At 41.3% G+C, this 18,778-nt stretch overlaps 2 protein-coding genes across 4 annotated transcripts in view; both read right to left on the reverse strand.

Moving 5' to 3' along the window:
• Positions 1 to 1,484: 1,484 nt before the first annotated feature.
• Positions 1,485 to 9,018, reverse strand: plrg1 (pleiotropic regulator 1). Its single transcript, XM_053479554.1, has 15 exons — positions 8,913 to 9,018; positions 7,098 to 7,204; positions 6,855 to 6,991; positions 6,620 to 6,673; positions 6,445 to 6,538; positions 6,265 to 6,355; positions 6,014 to 6,115; positions 4,753 to 4,845; positions 4,489 to 4,638; positions 4,274 to 4,375; positions 4,076 to 4,178; positions 3,013 to 3,121; positions 2,314 to 2,453; positions 2,009 to 2,202; positions 1,485 to 1,883 (listed from the first exon to the last, which is right to left on the reverse strand). Exons 1-15 carry the CDS (start codon positions 8,919 to 8,921, stop codon positions 1,824 to 1,826), a joined length of 1,545 nt encoding a protein of 514 aa, XP_053335529.1. The 5' UTR covers positions 8,922 to 9,018; the 3' UTR covers positions 1,485 to 1,823.
• A 2,433-nt stretch (positions 9,019 to 11,451) lies between these two features.
• tmem131l (transmembrane 131 like) overlaps positions 11,452 to 18,778 on the reverse strand; it is a 53,127-nt gene continuing 45,800 nt past the window's right edge. Inside the window, exons 20-34 of one of the 3 annotated variants that reach the window (XM_053479983.1) lie at positions 18,485 to 18,609; positions 17,163 to 17,305; positions 16,881 to 17,073; positions 16,505 to 16,690; positions 16,238 to 16,378; positions 14,901 to 15,426; positions 14,680 to 14,810; positions 14,364 to 14,521; positions 14,106 to 14,270; positions 13,825 to 13,903; positions 13,650 to 13,735; positions 13,430 to 13,562; positions 12,290 to 12,366; positions 12,076 to 12,197; positions 11,452 to 11,985 (exon numbers count right to left, since the gene is read on the reverse strand). In XM_053479983.1, the coding sequence (XP_053335958.1) occupies positions 11,695 to 11,985; positions 12,076 to 12,197; positions 12,290 to 12,366; positions 13,430 to 13,562; positions 13,650 to 13,735; positions 13,825 to 13,903; positions 14,106 to 14,270; positions 14,364 to 14,521; positions 14,680 to 14,810; positions 14,901 to 15,426; positions 16,238 to 16,378; positions 16,505 to 16,690; positions 16,881 to 17,073; positions 17,163 to 17,305; positions 18,485 to 18,609 (2,556 nt within the window). In that variant the 3' untranslated portion in view covers positions 11,452 to 11,694. Of the gene's footprint in view, positions 11,986 to 12,075; positions 12,198 to 12,289; positions 12,367 to 13,429; positions 13,563 to 13,649; positions 13,736 to 13,824; positions 13,904 to 14,105; positions 14,271 to 14,363; positions 14,522 to 14,679; positions 14,811 to 14,900; positions 15,430 to 16,237; positions 16,379 to 16,504; positions 16,691 to 16,880; positions 17,074 to 17,162; positions 17,306 to 18,484; positions 18,610 to 18,778 lie in introns of all 3 variants that reach the window. The other 2 variants (XM_053479984.1, XM_053479982.1) reach the window with 2 other exon arrangements.

An 18,778-nucleotide genomic window follows, 5' to 3' on the forward strand; every position in this document is an offset into this window, starting at 1 on the left:
GAGGAGTAATGATAAATGAGTAATGAACCCTCTAGTGGTCAGTGCTGGTACTACATGTGGGCTCTATTCTTTTAGAGCCTGTTTAAACCTGTCATTTCTTAAGTGCCCTCATGGTCCACCCCTTGCAGCTTTAACTCTTCAAGGAAGGCTTTCCACAATATTTAGGAATGTGTTTATAAGGTTTTTTGACCATTCTTCCAAAAGCACATTTGTGAGGACACTTATGTTGGACGAGAAGCCTGGCTCGCAGTCTCCGCTCTAATTCATCCCAAAGATGTTGAGGTCAAGACTTCCACACGCTCATTCATGTCTTAATGAACCTTGCTTTAGTGCACCGGTGCGCAGTCATGTTTTAGCTGCAAGGGGTGGGCCAACATCATATTAAACCCTATGTATTAAGAATGAGATGTTACACAAGTTCATAAATTTTGTAGTAAAGGCTGGCAAGCGGATACTTTTGGCAATATACAGTGAAACCTCGGATTACGAGTAACGCGGTTTACGAGTGTTCCGCAAGACAAGTAAAGATTTTTAATAAATTTTGACCTAAAAAACGAGCGTTGTCGTGGTTTACGAGCACCGAGTATCATGTATAACGCATGCGCTTCTTGTTTTGACACCGAGTGTCGCGTCATCACAACTGAGCCAACGGTATACTCTCTTTCGTCGTTAGTGTCTGTCAGTGTTTGAGTGTGTGTGTTATGTGTGTGTGCGCACGCTCGCACACACACATAACACACACTCAGCAGCGCAAGAGCGAAAAAAAACCACACAGAGCGCCTGTGCGCATAAATGGAAACACGTATCTGTCGGGATTTATTTTTTCTGTTAAGGTAACGTGCAGGTTAATTTTTTTCTTTTTACTTTATATTTTGTGTTAATTATTTTTATGTATTTATTTTTTGGGGCTGTGGAGCGAATAATTTAATTTTTTTTATTATTTCTTAGGGGGAAATGTGCTTTGATTTACAAGTGTTGGAATACGAGCCCGCTTCCGGAACGACTTATGCTCGTAATCCGAGGTTCCACTGTAACGTATTTGGATTTTTTTTATGCAGAAATCACAAACCGGATATAATCCCCGGAGATGTAAATGTTGTTTGGTTGTGTTTTGTACAGTTCATGGGTTAATACCGTTTTATACCTAGAGCTTATAGTTCATTATATCACCATTACACCGTCTCATCCTTAACTCACAAAAGTTACACTTTTAATATTATAAACACAAGTTAAATCCTGACATTAACAATCAATAGTGCAAATAGAGACTTGCTATGAAATTTCTCTTGAATGAAGCCATAAAAATTGAGATGTTTACAGAGACTCATCAGATATTCAAATGGTGAAATATTTTTCTTATATTGTTTATCCTGTTTTTAATCCCGCCTCTATTTCTCTCATGAGAATGTCTGACATCAATTATAAAACTGGTTTAAACCTGTGATCTGGTTTAGACAGGCAGTGGGAAATAAAGAAATCAGCCGATTCTATTTGATCTCCCTGCAAACTGGGCTTTAATGACTTTCTTTGAGGAAACAAACAAAATATGAAGCCTGATGCAAGCAAAACGTTAAGAGTCAGAAAGCCTTTTTGTTTCAAATTCAAATCAGTGTGTAAAACAGGTTTTACAGAAGGTTTTATTTCTATTGGCATCACCAGCTCGGACTGATAAACCAATAATACAAACGAAAAAAAAAAAAAACAATTGCAGCAACATTGATCTGTGACATTTATGGGGAAAAGAAACTGCAAGGTAAGGTGGTGTAAAAAAAGGAGGGGGGAAATTAACATAATAAAATACAGTTTCTTTTTGTTTGCAAAGTTTAAAATCGTTTCCTCTTGAGGATCTCTGGCTTCCAGTTCACGGGGTGGGATTCCTCCGTCTAAAACACAGATATAACAAGCTGCTGTTATACACCACCTCATGGGAATGTATTATTTTGTAACAGGTAGTGATGATATACATTCCTAAATGATTATATACTAAATAAATAAAGCGCTTCCTTACCGCAGTGTCGTCCTCCTTATAAACTTTAATAGTTTTGTCCGCCTCTGCTGTGATCAAGCGGCTCTCGGAGTGATCGAACACGCAGGAGAAAATCCCTGACTCGCTGTCCAGAGAGCCGGGCTGCACAGCCGCATGGATCCTCTGAAAGTTGTAGCCCGTCCGCCAGTCCCAGAGGTGGATCGTTCCATTATCGGCTGAACGTGGAGGCAGAGCGAGAAGCATTAGAAATGCGTTCTTAGCTATTAATTTTATGGTGTAGAATTCAACATCTTGGGGGGGGAAATAAATAAATAAATAATGCAAACCTCCAGAAACCAGGACTCCATCAGAGTTCACTGCGAGCGTGTTGATGATGGCGTTGTGTCCCGACAGATTCTGGATGAAGTTCCCGTCTGGAAATTTCCACTGCTTGATGTTGTCCGGAGATCCTGAAGCGAACGTGTATCTACGATAAACAGGAAAAAGAAGTATGAGTTACAGGACGCGAATTACAGCTTCGTAGTCATAACTTCTAATAATAAATGTATTCATTGTGATGATCTGCTTAAATCGTTTTGATACGAGCCCTGTACCGAAAGTAATGCAAAAACTAGGCATGGTGTAAACTGTACTGTGTTGATAGAGTAACTCTTTTTCTATACATCCGGCAATTAGACTGTACAATCAGAGCTGCACCCTATAATCTGTATATTTTACTGTTGAATACCGTTATATAAAATCTTCAATTTTACACTATAATGTCAATTTCTTCTGAATCTCTGTATCCTCTTTAAAAATTTCTTTTGTCGCAGTTGACAATCTCTGACTGAGCTACAGGCTGTTTACGGAGACGACACCATTAACGCGCAGATGGATGAAGGATTTTTAAAAGTTGGAAACAAACTGAAGTTAATGAAAAAATAACTACATAAAACATTGTGCATTACTCTCATTACAGCCCCCATGAATGATACTGTTATTATTGATAAATTGTTCGGTTAAGAAATTAAATCCAAGACGCTCACTGTCGCGGATGCAGCACCACCGCTCGCACAGATTTCTTGTGATTGGTCAGCGTTGCTCTCGTCTTTCCAGCGATCAAATCCCAGAGTCTGATGGTGGTGTCATGGCTACCTGTAACACCGCGGCAACAAAAACAAACACTTCAATGCATGTCCAGACTTAAATATCTAAAACTGAAAAAGTCAAATACACGGACATGGATACGGATTTTGATGGTTTATTTATGTATACGTTAATCAGTAACAATGAAAACACATTTTTCCTAAACAGTCCAACAAATGTGTCCTGTGAGACAACAAATTAATAAAAGGCCAATACTATAACCAAACTAAATTATGAAAAAAATTTATACAGAAGAAAAAATGCGTGCTAAAAGATAAGGAGATAATATATATTATATATTGCACAAGTGCGCCCTCTTGTGGCGTATAATAAAAAAGTTACGTGCGGTATGGAAAAATATAATAAAAAAAAATACAGGCAAAAAACAAAGCTTTCAATCTAATGGTCGATCTTTGTTTCTACCTCCACCTACAAGCATGAGGATTATGTCATGAACAAAAGTACAGAATTGCGAATATAAGCGGCGAAATATCTTTTCTCAGGAGGCATCTCCCTTAGAGACAGAATAAGAAGCTCAGTGGTCTGTGAGAAACTTGGATTAAAACCGTTGCTCCTTTGACAGACATCTGGAAAGGATATCAACCAGCATGCCTCCCTAGGGAGGTGTTCTTGGCAAATCCAGCTAGGAGAAGGTCACGGGACAGACCGAGGACTAGGTGAAGAGATATTATTATTATTATATCTCCACACAGGCTTGGGAACGGCCTCGGGATCCTCCAATCAGAGTTTGTGGAGGTGGTCGGGAAAAGGGAAGGTTTTGAAACTTCTAACCTGACTGTGACCCGACTTCAGACAAGTGGATGGATAGACAAATGTAACCGTTTAATACATTTTTAGGCTATGTTAACATCCCAGGCAAAACACATCTGAATCCTGATATATGTAATCATACTAAAAGAAAAATACAGTATATACATATTTAAGACGAGTGTGTGTGCTCACCTGTTATTATCTGGGGCTCAGCACTCTGACACTTCACCGTGGCGACCGTGTTGGTGTGACCGGTCAGGGTGTGGACATTCGCTTTGGTCCTAACGTCCCAAACCTACGCACAAACCACACAAGTGACGTGTAAATTAATGTCCTGTTATAACACTTTTAGAGAGAGAGAGAGAGAGAGAGAGAGAGAGAAGAACTCACCCTGGCTGTAGCATCACGACTGCACGTCACCACGACGTCGATGGTTGGATGGATGTCCAGATCGTACACAGCGCTCAGGTGACCGTGGTAGTGACGGATAACCTGCAGATGTTTGTGTATTTACTTGCAGCTGTGGTACATCAGAGTTTAAGTTTATATATCTGTGTATATGTGTGTGTGTGTGTGTGTGTGTGTGTGTGTGTGTGTGTGTGTACCTTGTTATACTCCAGATCCCAGCACTTGACCTGTTTATCCTCTCCACATGAGAACAGATACGGACTGCGGGAGCTCACGGCCACGCCTCTTACTGTACTGATGTGACCTGTTAGAGACAGCTTCAGCTTCCCACTCGCCAGATCCCAGATCTACACACACAAATCAAACATCCTGAACGCTTGAAAAGCTCTTAGAAGTTTAATCTCAAGAAGTGGTATCGTTTATATAAAATCACAGCTCCACAGCATGTTCATAACCCACACCTTTATGGTCCTGTCTGCAGATCCAGTAACAAACCACTGGTTTCCGGGCTCCACCGCTAAACACCTGACCCAGCCGAGATGACCGCTGATCACCTGCAACACACACACAGAAGTAACACACAACTGCCACATTGACTCAAAGATTAAAAACAATATTTTAAGTGATTTTTGTTTTTTACACACATTCATATTAGTGTCCTAAGATAAGGGACTAAGTGCACACTATTTAGGCCACCTGCCTAGAGAAGTGCACTATTATCATATTAATGTTCGCTTACGTTGTTCTGCAAACATTATCTTGTACTCATTATTGTAACGGTATAAATTATACAACATGCAAGTTTCAGTTTTTTACTTTATCCTCCCCTCACGTCTCTCATCCTTTTTCACTGTCCCTTTGCCTACCTCTCTCTCTCCCTCCCTCTCCCTTTCCACCCATCTCTCCCCCTTAGTGAGAAAACTATATAATTCTCTCTACCTTTCTGCCTCTCCCTCCCTCCAATCCAATCCAATCCAATCAAACTTTATTTATAAAGCACTTTAAAAAACAACAAGGTCAGCCAAAGTGCTGTACACAGCCTAACAAGAATAGGTTACATCACAAAAAAAAAATAGTATCAGTTTTAATAAAACACAGGAATATCAGTCAGCAAATTAAACTGAGTTGGAAGCAAGGGTAAAAAGATGTGAAAGATTAAATTTTTTAAGATGCAACGGCAGATCATTCCATAGTTTAGGACCCATGACAAAAAAGAATTGGTCCCCCGAGTTTTCTCAGTGTTTTGGGGACAACCAAACGAGACTGAGCAGCTGACCCAAGAAAGCGAGCAGGGCAGTAGAGCTGGAGCATGTGTGACATATACTCAGGGGCAAGACCATGTTAAAATTTAAAAACAAATAAGAGAATTTTAAAATCAATACGAAAACGAATTGGAAGCCAGTGCAATGACTTTAAAATCGGAGTAATGTGTTCTCGTTTTTTTTAGTACCAGTTAAAAGCCGTGCAGCAGCATTCTGTACAAGCTGCAATCGTGCAAGTGACGCCTGGCTGTTCCCATAATAAAGTGCATTGCAAAAATCTAAACGATTCGTAATAAAAGCATGAATTAAAATCTCGAATTGATGCCGAGAAAGGAATGGTTTTGACTTTGGCCAGTTGTCCCTCTATCTGCATGTTCGTCTCTCCCTCTATCTCACTACCTCCTCATCCCCTGTCCTTCTCTCTTTATTCCTATCCCATTCTGTCTCTACTTCTCCTCACCCGGTAGAGTTTCCATGGTGGGTGCCACTGTGGTTTGGGCATTGTCGGGGCTTTTCGAGGAATCAGCGTAGAGTTCTTTGTTCCTCCTGCTTCCATTAAAGCCTGAGCACAAAAAAGAAAAAAAAAAAAAAAAAACTGTTAACGCATCGTCATATATATAGAATACCAAATCATTGCTTTAAATGAATTTGTACTCGTGTGTACATCTTAATAGAATAAATCAAAGACATTAAGGTAAACAGTCTCCTCACCATTGTGTGTTGTGGTGGTTGCGATCGCTCCGCTGCCCCAGCGTGTCTGTGGATATCACCTACACTCGCTGCAGTGCGAGCCATGTCCTGCCTGCAACACACACACCAACATACGGAAAACAGTGAGACAAACCAGGATTTCCACCCACAGGGAGATTAGGTGTTTGTGTGTGCGTGTACCTTGCTTGAGACGGAGGCAGAGCCAGTGCCATGGAGTGAACTGCGGCTTCGCTTGGCATCTTCTGCAGCCGATTGTCAGCAGTCAGGGCAACTCCTGAACATCATAAACACACTGCGTTAGGCTCATAAATCACATTACAACACAAAGCTGATAGACTCTGTGTTCAGGACATACCTGGGGCAGATGGGTATGGGTGTGTTCCTGTGATCAGGTACTCTGGATCGCTCTCTGACAAAAAAAATAAATAAAATGGTAAACATCATACTACAGAAATAACTCAGCATGGTGCTTGGCTTCATCATGACTTTTCAATTCTTGACTCACTCAGGTTCGAACAACAATAACAAACAGTACAAAAAAAAACAATACAAAACAAATACAATACAATATTAAACATTCTCACACTCACCGGCTGAGGCATATCCCATCGTGTCGTATGGATCCAGGGCGTTTGACGCCACTTTGCTTTTCCCTTCTTTAAGGACGGGCATGTGCAACACCGGGCTGTACTCCGTTCTCAACTTAACATTCAACTTCATCTTGTGACTGCGAAACAGCAGCACGGAAAAAAACAAACAATTTATATATGAATTGTTATTTAGCAAAATAAATATTCTTCTCAAACTAAATATTTTACTGATATTAACCCCACCTCTTCTCGTCCAGAGAGACCTGTTTGGCCTGATCGGACACGAACATGTCATGGCTTCGTTTGAGAGACCTGAAGACCAGTGTGTGAACCGAGTGCTTCTGCACCTCCTGAATGTGAGCAAAAAAAAAAAGATAGATGAGCACAAGACGTACACGGTATGCTGGGCAAAGCCACGTGTTAAAAAGTGCTGCACAGGAAAAACACTTAGACTACAGAGAAATTATGCGTTTGTCTGAGTCCCAAAAAATTTTTTTTTTTTTTATTTTACATTTATTGCAGAGATGAACCGGCTGATCAGACGGTGACCAGAATTGGCTGGTTTTCAGTTTGATTGGGCGTGACCGGTGATCAGTGTCAGGGCTGAAACAATTCCTCGAGTAACTTGATTACAAAAAATAATCGAGGCAGAATCTTCTGCCTTAAAACTTATTTTAATTAAATATAAAAGCTTGCGTTATGTTTTTGCGTGGTTATTTGTTTGCCGTGACACAGCGTGCTTCCAAGTGCAAGCCGCCAGTAAACACAGATGAAGAAGCGCAAAGTAAGGTTGCATTACTTATTTTAATGTGTGCCTTGTTTTTTTTTTGGACACTTAGTCATTTGAAATACCTTTTTTTTAGTTTTTGCATCTGAAAAAGGCTTTAAAATAAGAATGTATAGCACTGTAATGCACTTAATTCATTTTAGCCAACTTTAAGCTATTCCTTGTATTGTGAATAATGACAATGTTTATTTTTAATAAAATGCTGTATGCATTTTAATAAAGAAGAAAACTAAATTAAAAGAAAATCAAGTTAGAAGCCACACAGAACCGCAGCCCTGAAGCTGCTCAACCCACGAGCTCACTGCCAAGTTGAGACTTTGGAGATGTTTGAGGCGGTAAAGCGTCGCTTTTGCTTTATATTCCTACAGGTAGCGCGGTCTAAACTATTTACACATTTGCATCCTTTGTGGTGGGAGTCAATTATTTGCCAGGTTTGCTCAGAAATAATTATGGTGGATGACAGCGATACGTGTAGCTCAGTTAAATGGTAAACTCTTGCTATTTAAGTTAGTTTGTATAACTAACTTCAATGTTTAAATGCTGCGCTTGGTTTTTAAATAAGAAAACTAATGTCATTAGGAACGACCTACATTTAACTTTCATTTAACTTTTTTAAAGGTTTCAAATAGTAACAAAATCGAGGGGAAATGTGATATCGAATCGAGATATTTACTAATCGAATCGACATCGAGGTACCGTGATATTATCGTATCGGGAGGTGACTGCTGATTCCCATCCCTGTTGTTTATGCACTTTTATAAGAACAACTCAGTTTTATTGAGCATGTTAAAGAATCTGCCTGAGCTCGTCTGGAGATTTGATCTGCAAGGTTACATATATATTTCTTTGTTTATTTTTAGAACTTAGTTTATACACTGAAAACTTGATGATACAGAAGTCATCAAATGAATTAATGCAATGCCGTGTGCAAAAAGTGTGCGTTAGGTGTTTGTTTGTGCGCGAGCTCAAAACAGCGCATTAAACAAACCGGTGTAATAAGTACCGGGCATAAATGTAGCCGGAAAATAATTAAAACCATACATACGTTTAGACTGTAGATAAATAATGATGTATAATTACACAGTAACACACTACACGCCTTTATTTCTTTAATCCGTGTCTAGGGTAAAGAGAATGAATGTCCAGCGCGCGCGGCTAGCTAGCCTGCTACAGCCCGGGTTTATACCTCACTAACCACCTGGGACAAGTTTTAAAAGCGTGAAACTGTAAGAAAAACACTTAAATGTAAGTAAATAACGTAAATGACAAACCTCTGTCATGTTTGACGCTGTTTTCGTTGTCTTCTCTCCACTCAGTAACTTTCAGCTTGCGTTAAGCACACTGAGAAAACACAACGCACCGGAAGTGCCTGATTTCCACTTCCGGCGCACGCTCGAGACTCTGGCGCTCTCTGGCGATGCTCGTGCGCCATGATTATCCGCCCAGTGTCTCAGGCTGGAAGTGTACAGTAGAGTAAAAAAATATATATAAACACAAACATACGGGCAAAAATATGTGCACCTCAGAGCATTACACTTCTTCTTCCAGTGAAGTACGTTACTGGTCAGGGTTCGCTCTGTGGTTAAGGCGTTGGATGATGGTACAGATGGTCCAAGGTTCAAACTCCACTACCACCAAGTACCCACTATTGGGCCCTTGAGCAAGGCCCTTAACCCACAACTACTGAGATGTATGATGCGATCAAAATATAAGTCTCTCTGGATAAGGGTGTAATGTAAATGCATTAGCGCTATCTCTTAAGCTCATTCTCCTGCTCGACAGTCTCACTTTTATGGCAGTCCTGTTGGGGGCGATTAAGTTTGCTGTGTCCAATTCTCAGTCTGCTAATTAATACATCCTCGTTCCATTTTTTTCTCCCCCGTCCCGTTTTCTACCACATCCACTTTGTCCTGTATTACATGCAAATGTCTCACTTTTGGTTCATTATCCCACTACTGTTTTGCCTTTCTCATCACTCTTTTTTTTCTAATCTGATTTTAAAAATCGGATATTGACCTCAACATTCACTTTTTAGATGCTTCCTTTGCCAATTTGTCCAGTCCCTCATTTCCCCAGATTCGCAAATGGTCTGAAACTCACAGAAAAGAGATATTTTCTCCACTTGTCTAAATATTCTTGAGTTATCTAACAAGATTTTCCACACCAGGTCCTAATGACCTCTTTCTCTGGGTTTCCTCCCGGTACTCCAGTTTCTTCCCACAGTCCAATGACACGCAGATTACATTAATTGGATCATAAATGAGTGTGAGTGTGTGTATGTGTGTATGCCATGCAATGGATTGGACATGCCCCCGCTACATGCCCTAAGCCTCTAAAGTTGGGCTCCAGGCCACCTGTGACCCCGTATACAGGATAAAGCAGTACAGACGATGTGTGAATGAGTAAGTGATTGAGAAATAATGTTTTTTAAATGCTTCCTATAGGGTGGGGTGTGGTTTACATGATGAAGAGTGTCACATAGGAGCTCTCTTATTCAGGGGAGAACCAGTAGGAATTTGAAAAGTGTATTTAAAAAGGAGAAAGAGGACAAAAATAAAAGTATTTCACATTATTCTGCACACCATAACTGGACATAGTTTCTACAGTCCACTTTAACTCTTCTGTAATTCATTATTTTTTTAATCTACCATTTTTTTTGTTATTGTTTGTACATAATGTACATTTAAATAATTTTTACACGGAAAGTTTTTCGTTCATATTTTTCTATATTTCTATTTTTTTAATTTACTTATTTTATACTGAAACCTCTCTCTTTTTGTTGAAATACAAGCATTTCAAGTTATATCATACTGTGTACATGACAAATAACATTTGAATTTAAGTATTTTATTATAGAGGATTAAACTGAAAGGAAGATCCGGACCAGAAGATGGCGCGAGTGCAACATAGTGGATACTAACTTCCGGGGAACACCAAGAAGAAGAAGACCTGACTTTTATATTGTGCAAATATAAAAAATGGAGCAGAAGGAGGTATAAAACAAATAGGTTCAGATTGTAGATAAAAAATAATGTACAACATACAGTAAGACACTATACGCTTTTATTTCTTTTTTTATCTGAGTCTAGTAAAAGGTTAAAAAATATCCAGCACGCGCGTTGCTAGCGTTAAGAGAAAACAGCGGAAGTGATTGATTTCTCCTTCCGGTGCAAGCTCTCTGGCGCCCTCTTGCGATGCTCGTTGTCTCACTAGTCAGTGTGGAAGTTTACAGTACAGTACAAGATATAAACACAACTGGTGTGCGAGGCTACCTTGTCGCCCCAGAATCTATGTACAGTCCCCTGTAAAAGTATTCATACCCCTTGAATTGTTCCACATTTTGACCTTGGCCAAATTAAAACTATTGGGACAAAATTTCAATGGTGGTACAACCAGTTATTAGGTTTAAGGGGGGAAATACTTTTTCACAGGCAGGCTTGGACAGCTTTTTTTCCTTAATAAATTAAATCATTATTTAAAAACTGTATAAGTATTTGCCCCATAAATTGAAAATGCCCCACCCCCTTTTCAGGCACATGGGTCTTTACAACACAATAACCCTTTAAAGCCCTTTTCGGACATGGGATGTATGGAACACTCCAGGCTTCATCAATGCATCTTCATGTCATTCAGACACGCCATACTTGCGTGGATAAACTGATATCATAACTCGTGTACCGTACACTAAATATAATGAGATTTTCAGCGGGATTTTTCTTAAATACAAAAAAAAAAAAAAAAATTAAATAAATATATTCCTGACATAAGATGATACAAGTAATGTATCTTTAAAAATAATACAAAGACAAGCCTAGTACAAAACATTTTTTTTTTATTTTTTCATGGCCAAGTTTGCAAAACATCTAGAAAAATATACAACAAAAAGCTTAAATTTTGCACAAACAAAACCCTGTCGAGGAAAAAAATGGAACGGAAAACAAAAGAAAGTTCACATTTTTTCCTCTGTCATCAATAAAACCACATTCTTATGTTTGGATTCGTCGTCGTTTTTTCTTTTACTTATTCGGTGGGCGGTGCTCCAGGATGGCGCGGTTACGCGTCTGCGCAGTAGCCCGAGTCGTTGGAGAGTTGAGAGTTGGAGCTGCGGTTCGAGGCCGAGTTGTTCCAGATGTCCAGGTTCATGTGGGGGCCGAACGGGTTGAAGCTGGAGAAGTGCTTATTGGGGAGTGGCTCCGGAGTGAAGGGAGACACTGGAGAGACAGGTACCGAGCGCTCAGGGTGGAAGTGGACCTGGCTCTGGCACGGCTCGCTCTGAGGCGTCCAGATGGAGCCGAACAGACTGGAGGAGATCGGAGACAGGCTCCGGGTGCCTGAGAAATACGGCTGAGGGAGATAAAGAGACAAGAGATAGGAATGTAACTTCTAAGATAACCCTGACTGAATACCTTTTCTTTCATTTCCTTACAAGCTCACCTTGCTGCCCACACAGCTGGTCATGTCCCAAGAGGAAGTGACCTCGTGTGGTGTTTCCTCACTCCAGCTGGCTTGTGTTTGAGGTTCACGGCAAGGGAAGCTGTTCTGGTAATGTCCCTTTCCTTAGAGGGTTAAAGCAAGGCTTTATGAAATGTTCTGTTCATATTTTAACATTATAGATATATAAGAAAGAGAGAGAGAAAGAGAGATGTACCTGGTCGCATGTAGTTATTTGGGGGGCAGTAGGAATATGGATTGCACTGACTGGCTGCGGTATTCCACAGAAACCTTCTAGAAAGAGATGGTAATAACATAAGTTCCACAACCACACACACACAGTATCCATCCATCTGGGTCAGACAAATTCATCCAACCACACATTCATTTAACAACCATCCAATTTCCATCTAATAATCAAAAAATCATCCACAAGCATCCCTTTCTTTATTCATCTATCGAACCAACAAACATCCATCCCTCCATTTATCGACTCTTTCCAAATAACAAGCATCCATCCATCTATCCAAGCAGCATCTACTGCTCTATCCATCTATCTAGCATTCAATACTTTCTTTCTCCAACTACCATCCATCTCTCTCTATCCTTTGAACAAACATCCATCCATCAAAACAGCATCCATCAATCCATCCATACATCCAACCAAACAGCATCTGCTCCTCAATCCATCTCTCTAGCCAAAAAGCATCCATCCCTCTCTGTTCATCAATCCAAACAAGCATCCATCATCCATCCATCCATCCTTTCATCAAAACAGAATCCATCCATCTATACATTCATTCAAAAACCATGCATCCAACTTGCATTCATTCAACCAACCAGCATCTATTTATCCAACTAGCATTCATTACTTTATTTCTCCAGCTAGCATCCATCTGGATCCTATGTGTAGCCATTTATCTATCTAGCATTTATTCGTCCAAAAATGATCAATCTCAACCCTATTTACACCATCCAACAAGCTCCCATCCACCTGTTACACTAACATTCATCCATTATCCCATGCTTCCCACTAGTATCCATCCATTATACACTAATTCTATACTCAGCCAGCATCCACCCGCTCATCTAACTCCCATCCACCCATCAAACCTGCATACTTCGATTCATTCATTCAGCTACCATCTATCCATTACTCTTTACATCATACACGCACATATCCACTTGCATCCATTATTTATGCTTTCATATCTAACCATCCATCAGTCTATTCACCTCTCTGCATACTTTTCCATCTCCTGAGATGTTTCCTCACATATATTTATGTATTATTTTATTCATCATTTCTATAAAGCACAAATACAGAGTCTGTGGATATACACGGTGTGTCCCGTACCCGTTAAAAGGGTTGGAGTTGGAGTTTTGGTTGTAGGTGCCACGTGGTTCTGGCATGTTGTACCTGAAACCATTGGTGAGAGGAACAGAAGGAGCAGACCAGGTCTCCTCTGGCATGTACACACCACCCGAGTCTGAGGACACATTGGTAAATATTTATAAATAAGTGGAGGTTGGGAAACAGTACATCATCATCATCATGGCTGCTGAAAAACATTCACCTGCACTTCTGTCCACACCTGCTGCTATGTCGGCGAAACTGGGGGAAAGAGCAGGAGTTTCATGACTCTCATACAGATTGTTCATGCTGTGGGGGAAAAAAAAAAATTCATTTACAGAAAAATGTGAAATTTGAACAATGTGTATTAATAGCTTCTTTATTATTATTATTTTTACCTTTGAGTTTTATAGTTGCAGTTCACTGAGGGGTAACAATCACGCTCAGATGTGTACATGTTGTATGGCACTGGCTCTCCTGAAATAAAACAACAGTAATGGCACACACATGCATTACTTGCTAACAGCACAGGCGAATGAACATCTAAAAAAAATGAAGCAATCCTGATTCGAACCAAATACATAGTGTTTAGAAAGGTTGTGTGTGTGTTTGTTACACGATCTAAATGTATGTTAAGATCAAGTTCCCTTAGTGTATTTTGTGCGTTTGTATGTCTCACTCTCTCGCGTCCTGCTCAGGTCTTTCTCTCCCTCCACACTGCTCCAGCTGCCCCATGATCCCCTGCTGGCCCTGACGCTGCCTGATGAGCTGCCCGAATCCGAGCCCGATTCCCACTGTAGCCGGCGCTCCGGGGCTTTCCGTCTAGGTCTGGCCAAACACACACCTGAAAAGAAGTAAAAAACACACATATATGGTGTAACTCATGCACCTAAAAGCCTGATGAATTTGATTAGACAAAAATAAAGCGTTTCCTCACCGTTTGGTTTGAGAGGGCTCTCCGCCGCTGCTGCTGCTTTGGGGATCTCCAGCTTCATGCTGGATGAGTGGTTGCGGTTTCTAGCTACGTTTCGAGGTTCTCTATACTCGGGCTCTCTCTCGATCCCCGTCATCGTCATAGCACCAAGCTCAGGAAGTCTGTAAGGTTGTCAGGGATATGAATTAATATAAAGTTTGCTGTCAAGTATGTCGGCTAATTGTGGCTCGTTGGAAGGTTGTGAAGAACTTGAAGTGCTAAGCTAGCATGTTTAAAGCGATCACATGTACTGTCGTCACTGTTTTGTAAATCCACTCACCCTGGGACGGTTTCGACATGCTTCCTGCGGTTCCTCCCTGAGTTCTTCTTCGTTTTGGTGCTGGAACTGGACACCGCAAGCTCACAGTCCTTCTCCACTCTCTTCCTATGAGAGCACTCGCTCGCTCTCGGCTAAACACAAGAAGATTGTGAGCACTTCTTAAGCTCTGGATTTAAATTAATAGACAGACAGATACAAAGATGGAACTCGGACTCGCGTACCTCAGTGTCCACATTTTCCCTTTTGTCCTCCTCCCTCCCCCGACTGCACCTGCTTTCCACCTGTCCAATCACATCAGCCTGAGGCACGTGAACGGCTGTGATGCTTTCTGGAAATCCAGGAAGCGTTTCCATGGGAAACATATCTCCTGGCAGCGTTTTTTCCTCCCTGACGTGTTCCTTCTGTTCCACGTGGAGCGCCGACTCGATTAAAGCGTCGTCGTTATTGTTGTTGTTATTGCAGACGTCTGGGTCTGGGTCGAACGTCTGATCTTCTCTCTCTTCATCCATCGGGGGGTTCGAATTAGCAGTAGGGGTGTTAGCGTTAGATGTCGAGCTGCTTTTGTATCTGTAAAGGAATGAAACTCGGGTTTGCTTCTTCTGAGGTTGGGAGGAAGCTCCGGAGCTCTTCCTCGTGGAGGGTTGGGAACGTGGCGTGCCATTGGCTAAGGCTGTGGAGCCCCGCCCTTTGCCTTTATCAGAAGTGTGGCTTGTGTCGGAGTAACTTTTGCAGCTGCCTTTGCCTTTACTGCTGGAGGAAATAAACAAAGTACATACGTCAAAGATCCACACAGACTTCATTAGACAAAAACTTAAGCAACGATAAGCGGGCCCAAGCACCCTGTTCTCGTAGTTGCAAGCAACGATGAGCGGGCCCAAGCACTCTGTGCTCATAGTTTAAGGCACTGAAACAGCTGACCCGTTTGAGATATCAAAAAAACCCTCTGCAATTTTGTGTCCTCACTGTCTTTGAATCACATCGGCCCGGTTTGGTGTTGTTCGTATAAATCCCCTAGGAGGAGTACATCAAAATCCATCAGGTGTGTTTTGCAAACAACCCAAAATGACTGACTTCCTGTTGGGTAGAACCCGTGACATGCAATGCGAAAGTTGTTGAGCTCCCAGTGTGTAAGGGGGTTTCCACAAGAGGGTGGGGGGGTGCACTTAGATGTACAAGAGGGTCCCACACATTAGGGCTGAAGTCATAGTGCTTGGGCCCTTATTAAAATATACAGTCAGATATAAAAGATAATTCATAACTACACATATTTCTAATATTCATTTAAATTAATTAATCTTATTATATTTGTTCAGAAAAACATTCATCTGCCATGTTGTGTTTGCTAACACTATTTTGTACATCTTGTTCTTTTTGTACACTGTGTGGGTTGTGTAGGTGTGTGTTGGAAAGAAATAGCTCTTATATCACGAAGTTGCACAACATCCATATGTGAGGAATACTGCAGCATTTCTAACCTCTTTTTTTCTCTTCATTAGAACGAGTTTGTGAAGAGCACTTCCCCATGTTTGTGAGTGAGTTTCTGTGTGTTGCACATTACCTGGTGTTGTTGGGAGTGTTCTGGCTGCTGTTATCGCGAGGGTTCGAGTTATGGTTGCTGCGTGGAGTTGGAGTGGTAAACTCCCTCAGGATGTACTGAGCCTGGTGGAAGGCCATGAGACACACTCCGGCCAACGAGAAGCTAATCACAGAACACACAGGAGGTCAGATGCAGGTCAATACACACACATATACACACACTTTAACCTGGAACTCGGTTTAGAAATGTGCGTGTGTGTGTTTGTATGTGCATGAAAGGGAGTCTAACCAGGTAAAGATGAGTGTGACGACCCAGAAGGACTCCTCCCAGCTGGGCCCGGGGACGACCTGAGCGCACAGGGGCAGCATGTGGTGCGGCAGGGTGACGTTCAGGGTGAAGGGGAAGGAAGAGCCGCGCTCGGTTATTAAGGTCAGATCTCTGATCACCCACGATGACGTGAAGTCTGGAGTGAATCTGGAAAGACAAAAAAAGTAAATATATATCTCTAATAATGAGAAAAACAGGTGTGCCATTTTGACACAACCTATAATCTTGCACTGTTTACTTTTGTACTGTTTAGTTTAGTGTTTCAACAAATGAAACATACCTCCTCCCAATAATAATAGAATAACAATAATAAAAAACTCATCACGTGTAGACGTACGCGATGGTGATCTCGGAGGACGAGTTGTAGTCGACGCGGAAGGACCGGCACTGTAGCACCTCGAAGCCGAAGCCCTGGCATTTATATCCGTTGATATTCATGGACATGACGGTGAGAGGAAGCTCGCCCGCATTCTCCACCTTAAAACTCTTCTGGATGGCGAACAGAGGCTTGCTGAGGTGATTGCGCAAACCTGAGAGACGTGAAAGCAGATTAGAATGCGCTGCACTTCCATACTTAAGACCTGACCTTATTTCTGCGTCATTATTATACCAGTCTTACCGTCTCTGCACTCCATCAAGGTGGACTGAGGAACATTAAAGCGCAGCGACGCCCCAGGGCCGGGTAGCTTCCCGCCTACACGCAGGAGCTCCTTCGCTCCAAATCCTTTCACCAAGACCAGGTCGAAGACCGTCAAGTTATTCCTGAGAAAATGACATATGATATATGTTATAATATATAAACAAATATTACTCAAGTATAAGTAGAAGTCCTCCATTTACATTACTCCGTGTACTTGAGTCTTTTTAAGAGTAAAAAATCTCTTTCTCTCGACTCTTTTCGTGGCTGTCTGCAACCAACTCAGCTTCTGATTTCAATCACCTGTTACTTTATTAGGCACGTCTCGAAGGTAGGACAAGTCAGGCAATTACACATGAAAGTCAGCAGATGGCGCTACAAATACTACACTCCGGTGTGGTTAGGTAACACAACACCATGCAGAAATGAAGTCAAGTACAATTATGTGCTGTAGTATGTAGTAAAGTAAAAGTTTTATCAAATAATACCTCTTTCGTGTTTTTCCCTGTCTACTGTCTTCACTTCCAGGGGATGTCTGGAACTTCCTTCAGGATCAATGAAGTACAGGTCGTCCCTGACTTACGAACATTTGAGTTACGAATTTCCGCAGATATGAAAGGACCACAGTTAAATTTCGCAGAAGTAGCCCATGTGCATTTTAATTTTTTTTTTAAATAGACACTGCAGTGCACCAGGCACTAATATTGACAATTATATACAATAGTTTCAGCGTGTAAGTAAATGTATTAAATTCTAAAGTCCAGTATATTGTATGTGTTTGTAGGAGGAAGGTTGGCTCATCAGTTTCAATTAATCAGTCCGGGATCACGATGATAGAAAACGCCTGTCCTGTAAAGCTGTTCTGATGGTAAATAATACTAATTTCGGAAAAAAATCCTCAACGTAACAAAGTTTACAGTCCAATATAGTGAAAAACAGCTCAGAGAGAAAAAGGCGTCCGGGATTCCCCTCGCGATTTAGAGGCGCAAAGACAACACTGTTAAAATTGATGTGTGAATTTCATTTCCTTAGGTGCGGTTACGGTTTTTGCCACATGATAGCAACGTGGGAAGGGGGACAGAGATTTAGTCAAATGGTATGATTTATATTGCATGTTCGTGTCAATTGCGTATAAGACTCACTTTGGTTGACTTAAGAACAAATCCGACTTACAAACATGCTCCCGGAACGAAACTATCAATCTTTCTATCTACTCAAGTAAAGTACAAATATGTAAAAGATGTACATAAGTATAGTAATAAGAGTACATGTACTCAGTTACCCCGCCCCACCTCTGGACATACCTGATGAGAAAAATGGAGGTGACCGGTTTGTGTTCAGATGGCGTGTACGCCACGGAGACGCTCCTCGTCTCCCACGGCTGCAGCACCATCCTCTGCACGCTGCTGCTTCGCTGACCCTCCCGAGACTGAACACACAAACGGCAGGAAAATTTCATTTACAATGCGGATTTCATTCACAAGCCTTATATCCTGACTTACTAGAGAGGAGTGCGAGGCTATACATGTCCCATACTTACTACTGAATGCATTACTTCAATACTAATTCTTTACAAATATAAAGAATATTATCGTTAC

The sequence above is a fragment of the Clarias gariepinus genome, chromosome 20, assembly GCF_024256425.1.
Source record: "Clarias gariepinus isolate MV-2021 ecotype Netherlands chromosome 20, CGAR_prim_01v2, whole genome shotgun sequence".
Classification (NCBI taxonomy): Eukaryota; Metazoa; Chordata; class Actinopteri; order Siluriformes; family Clariidae; genus Clarias; species Clarias gariepinus.

What these genes read in the sequence shown, in the direction of transcription:
- plrg1 (XM_053479554.1), bottom strand. An exon ending in GATGGGATATGCCTCAGCCG is followed by an intron (nt 6,674 to 6,854) that starts GTGAGTGTGAGA and finishes TTTTTTTGTCAG; the next exon opens with AGAGCGATCCAGAGTACCTG. An exon ending in CACCATGGAAACTCTACCGG is followed by an intron (nt 4,846 to 6,013) that starts GTGAGGAGAAGT and finishes TGTGTGTTGCAG; the next exon opens with GTGATCAGCGGTCATCTCGG.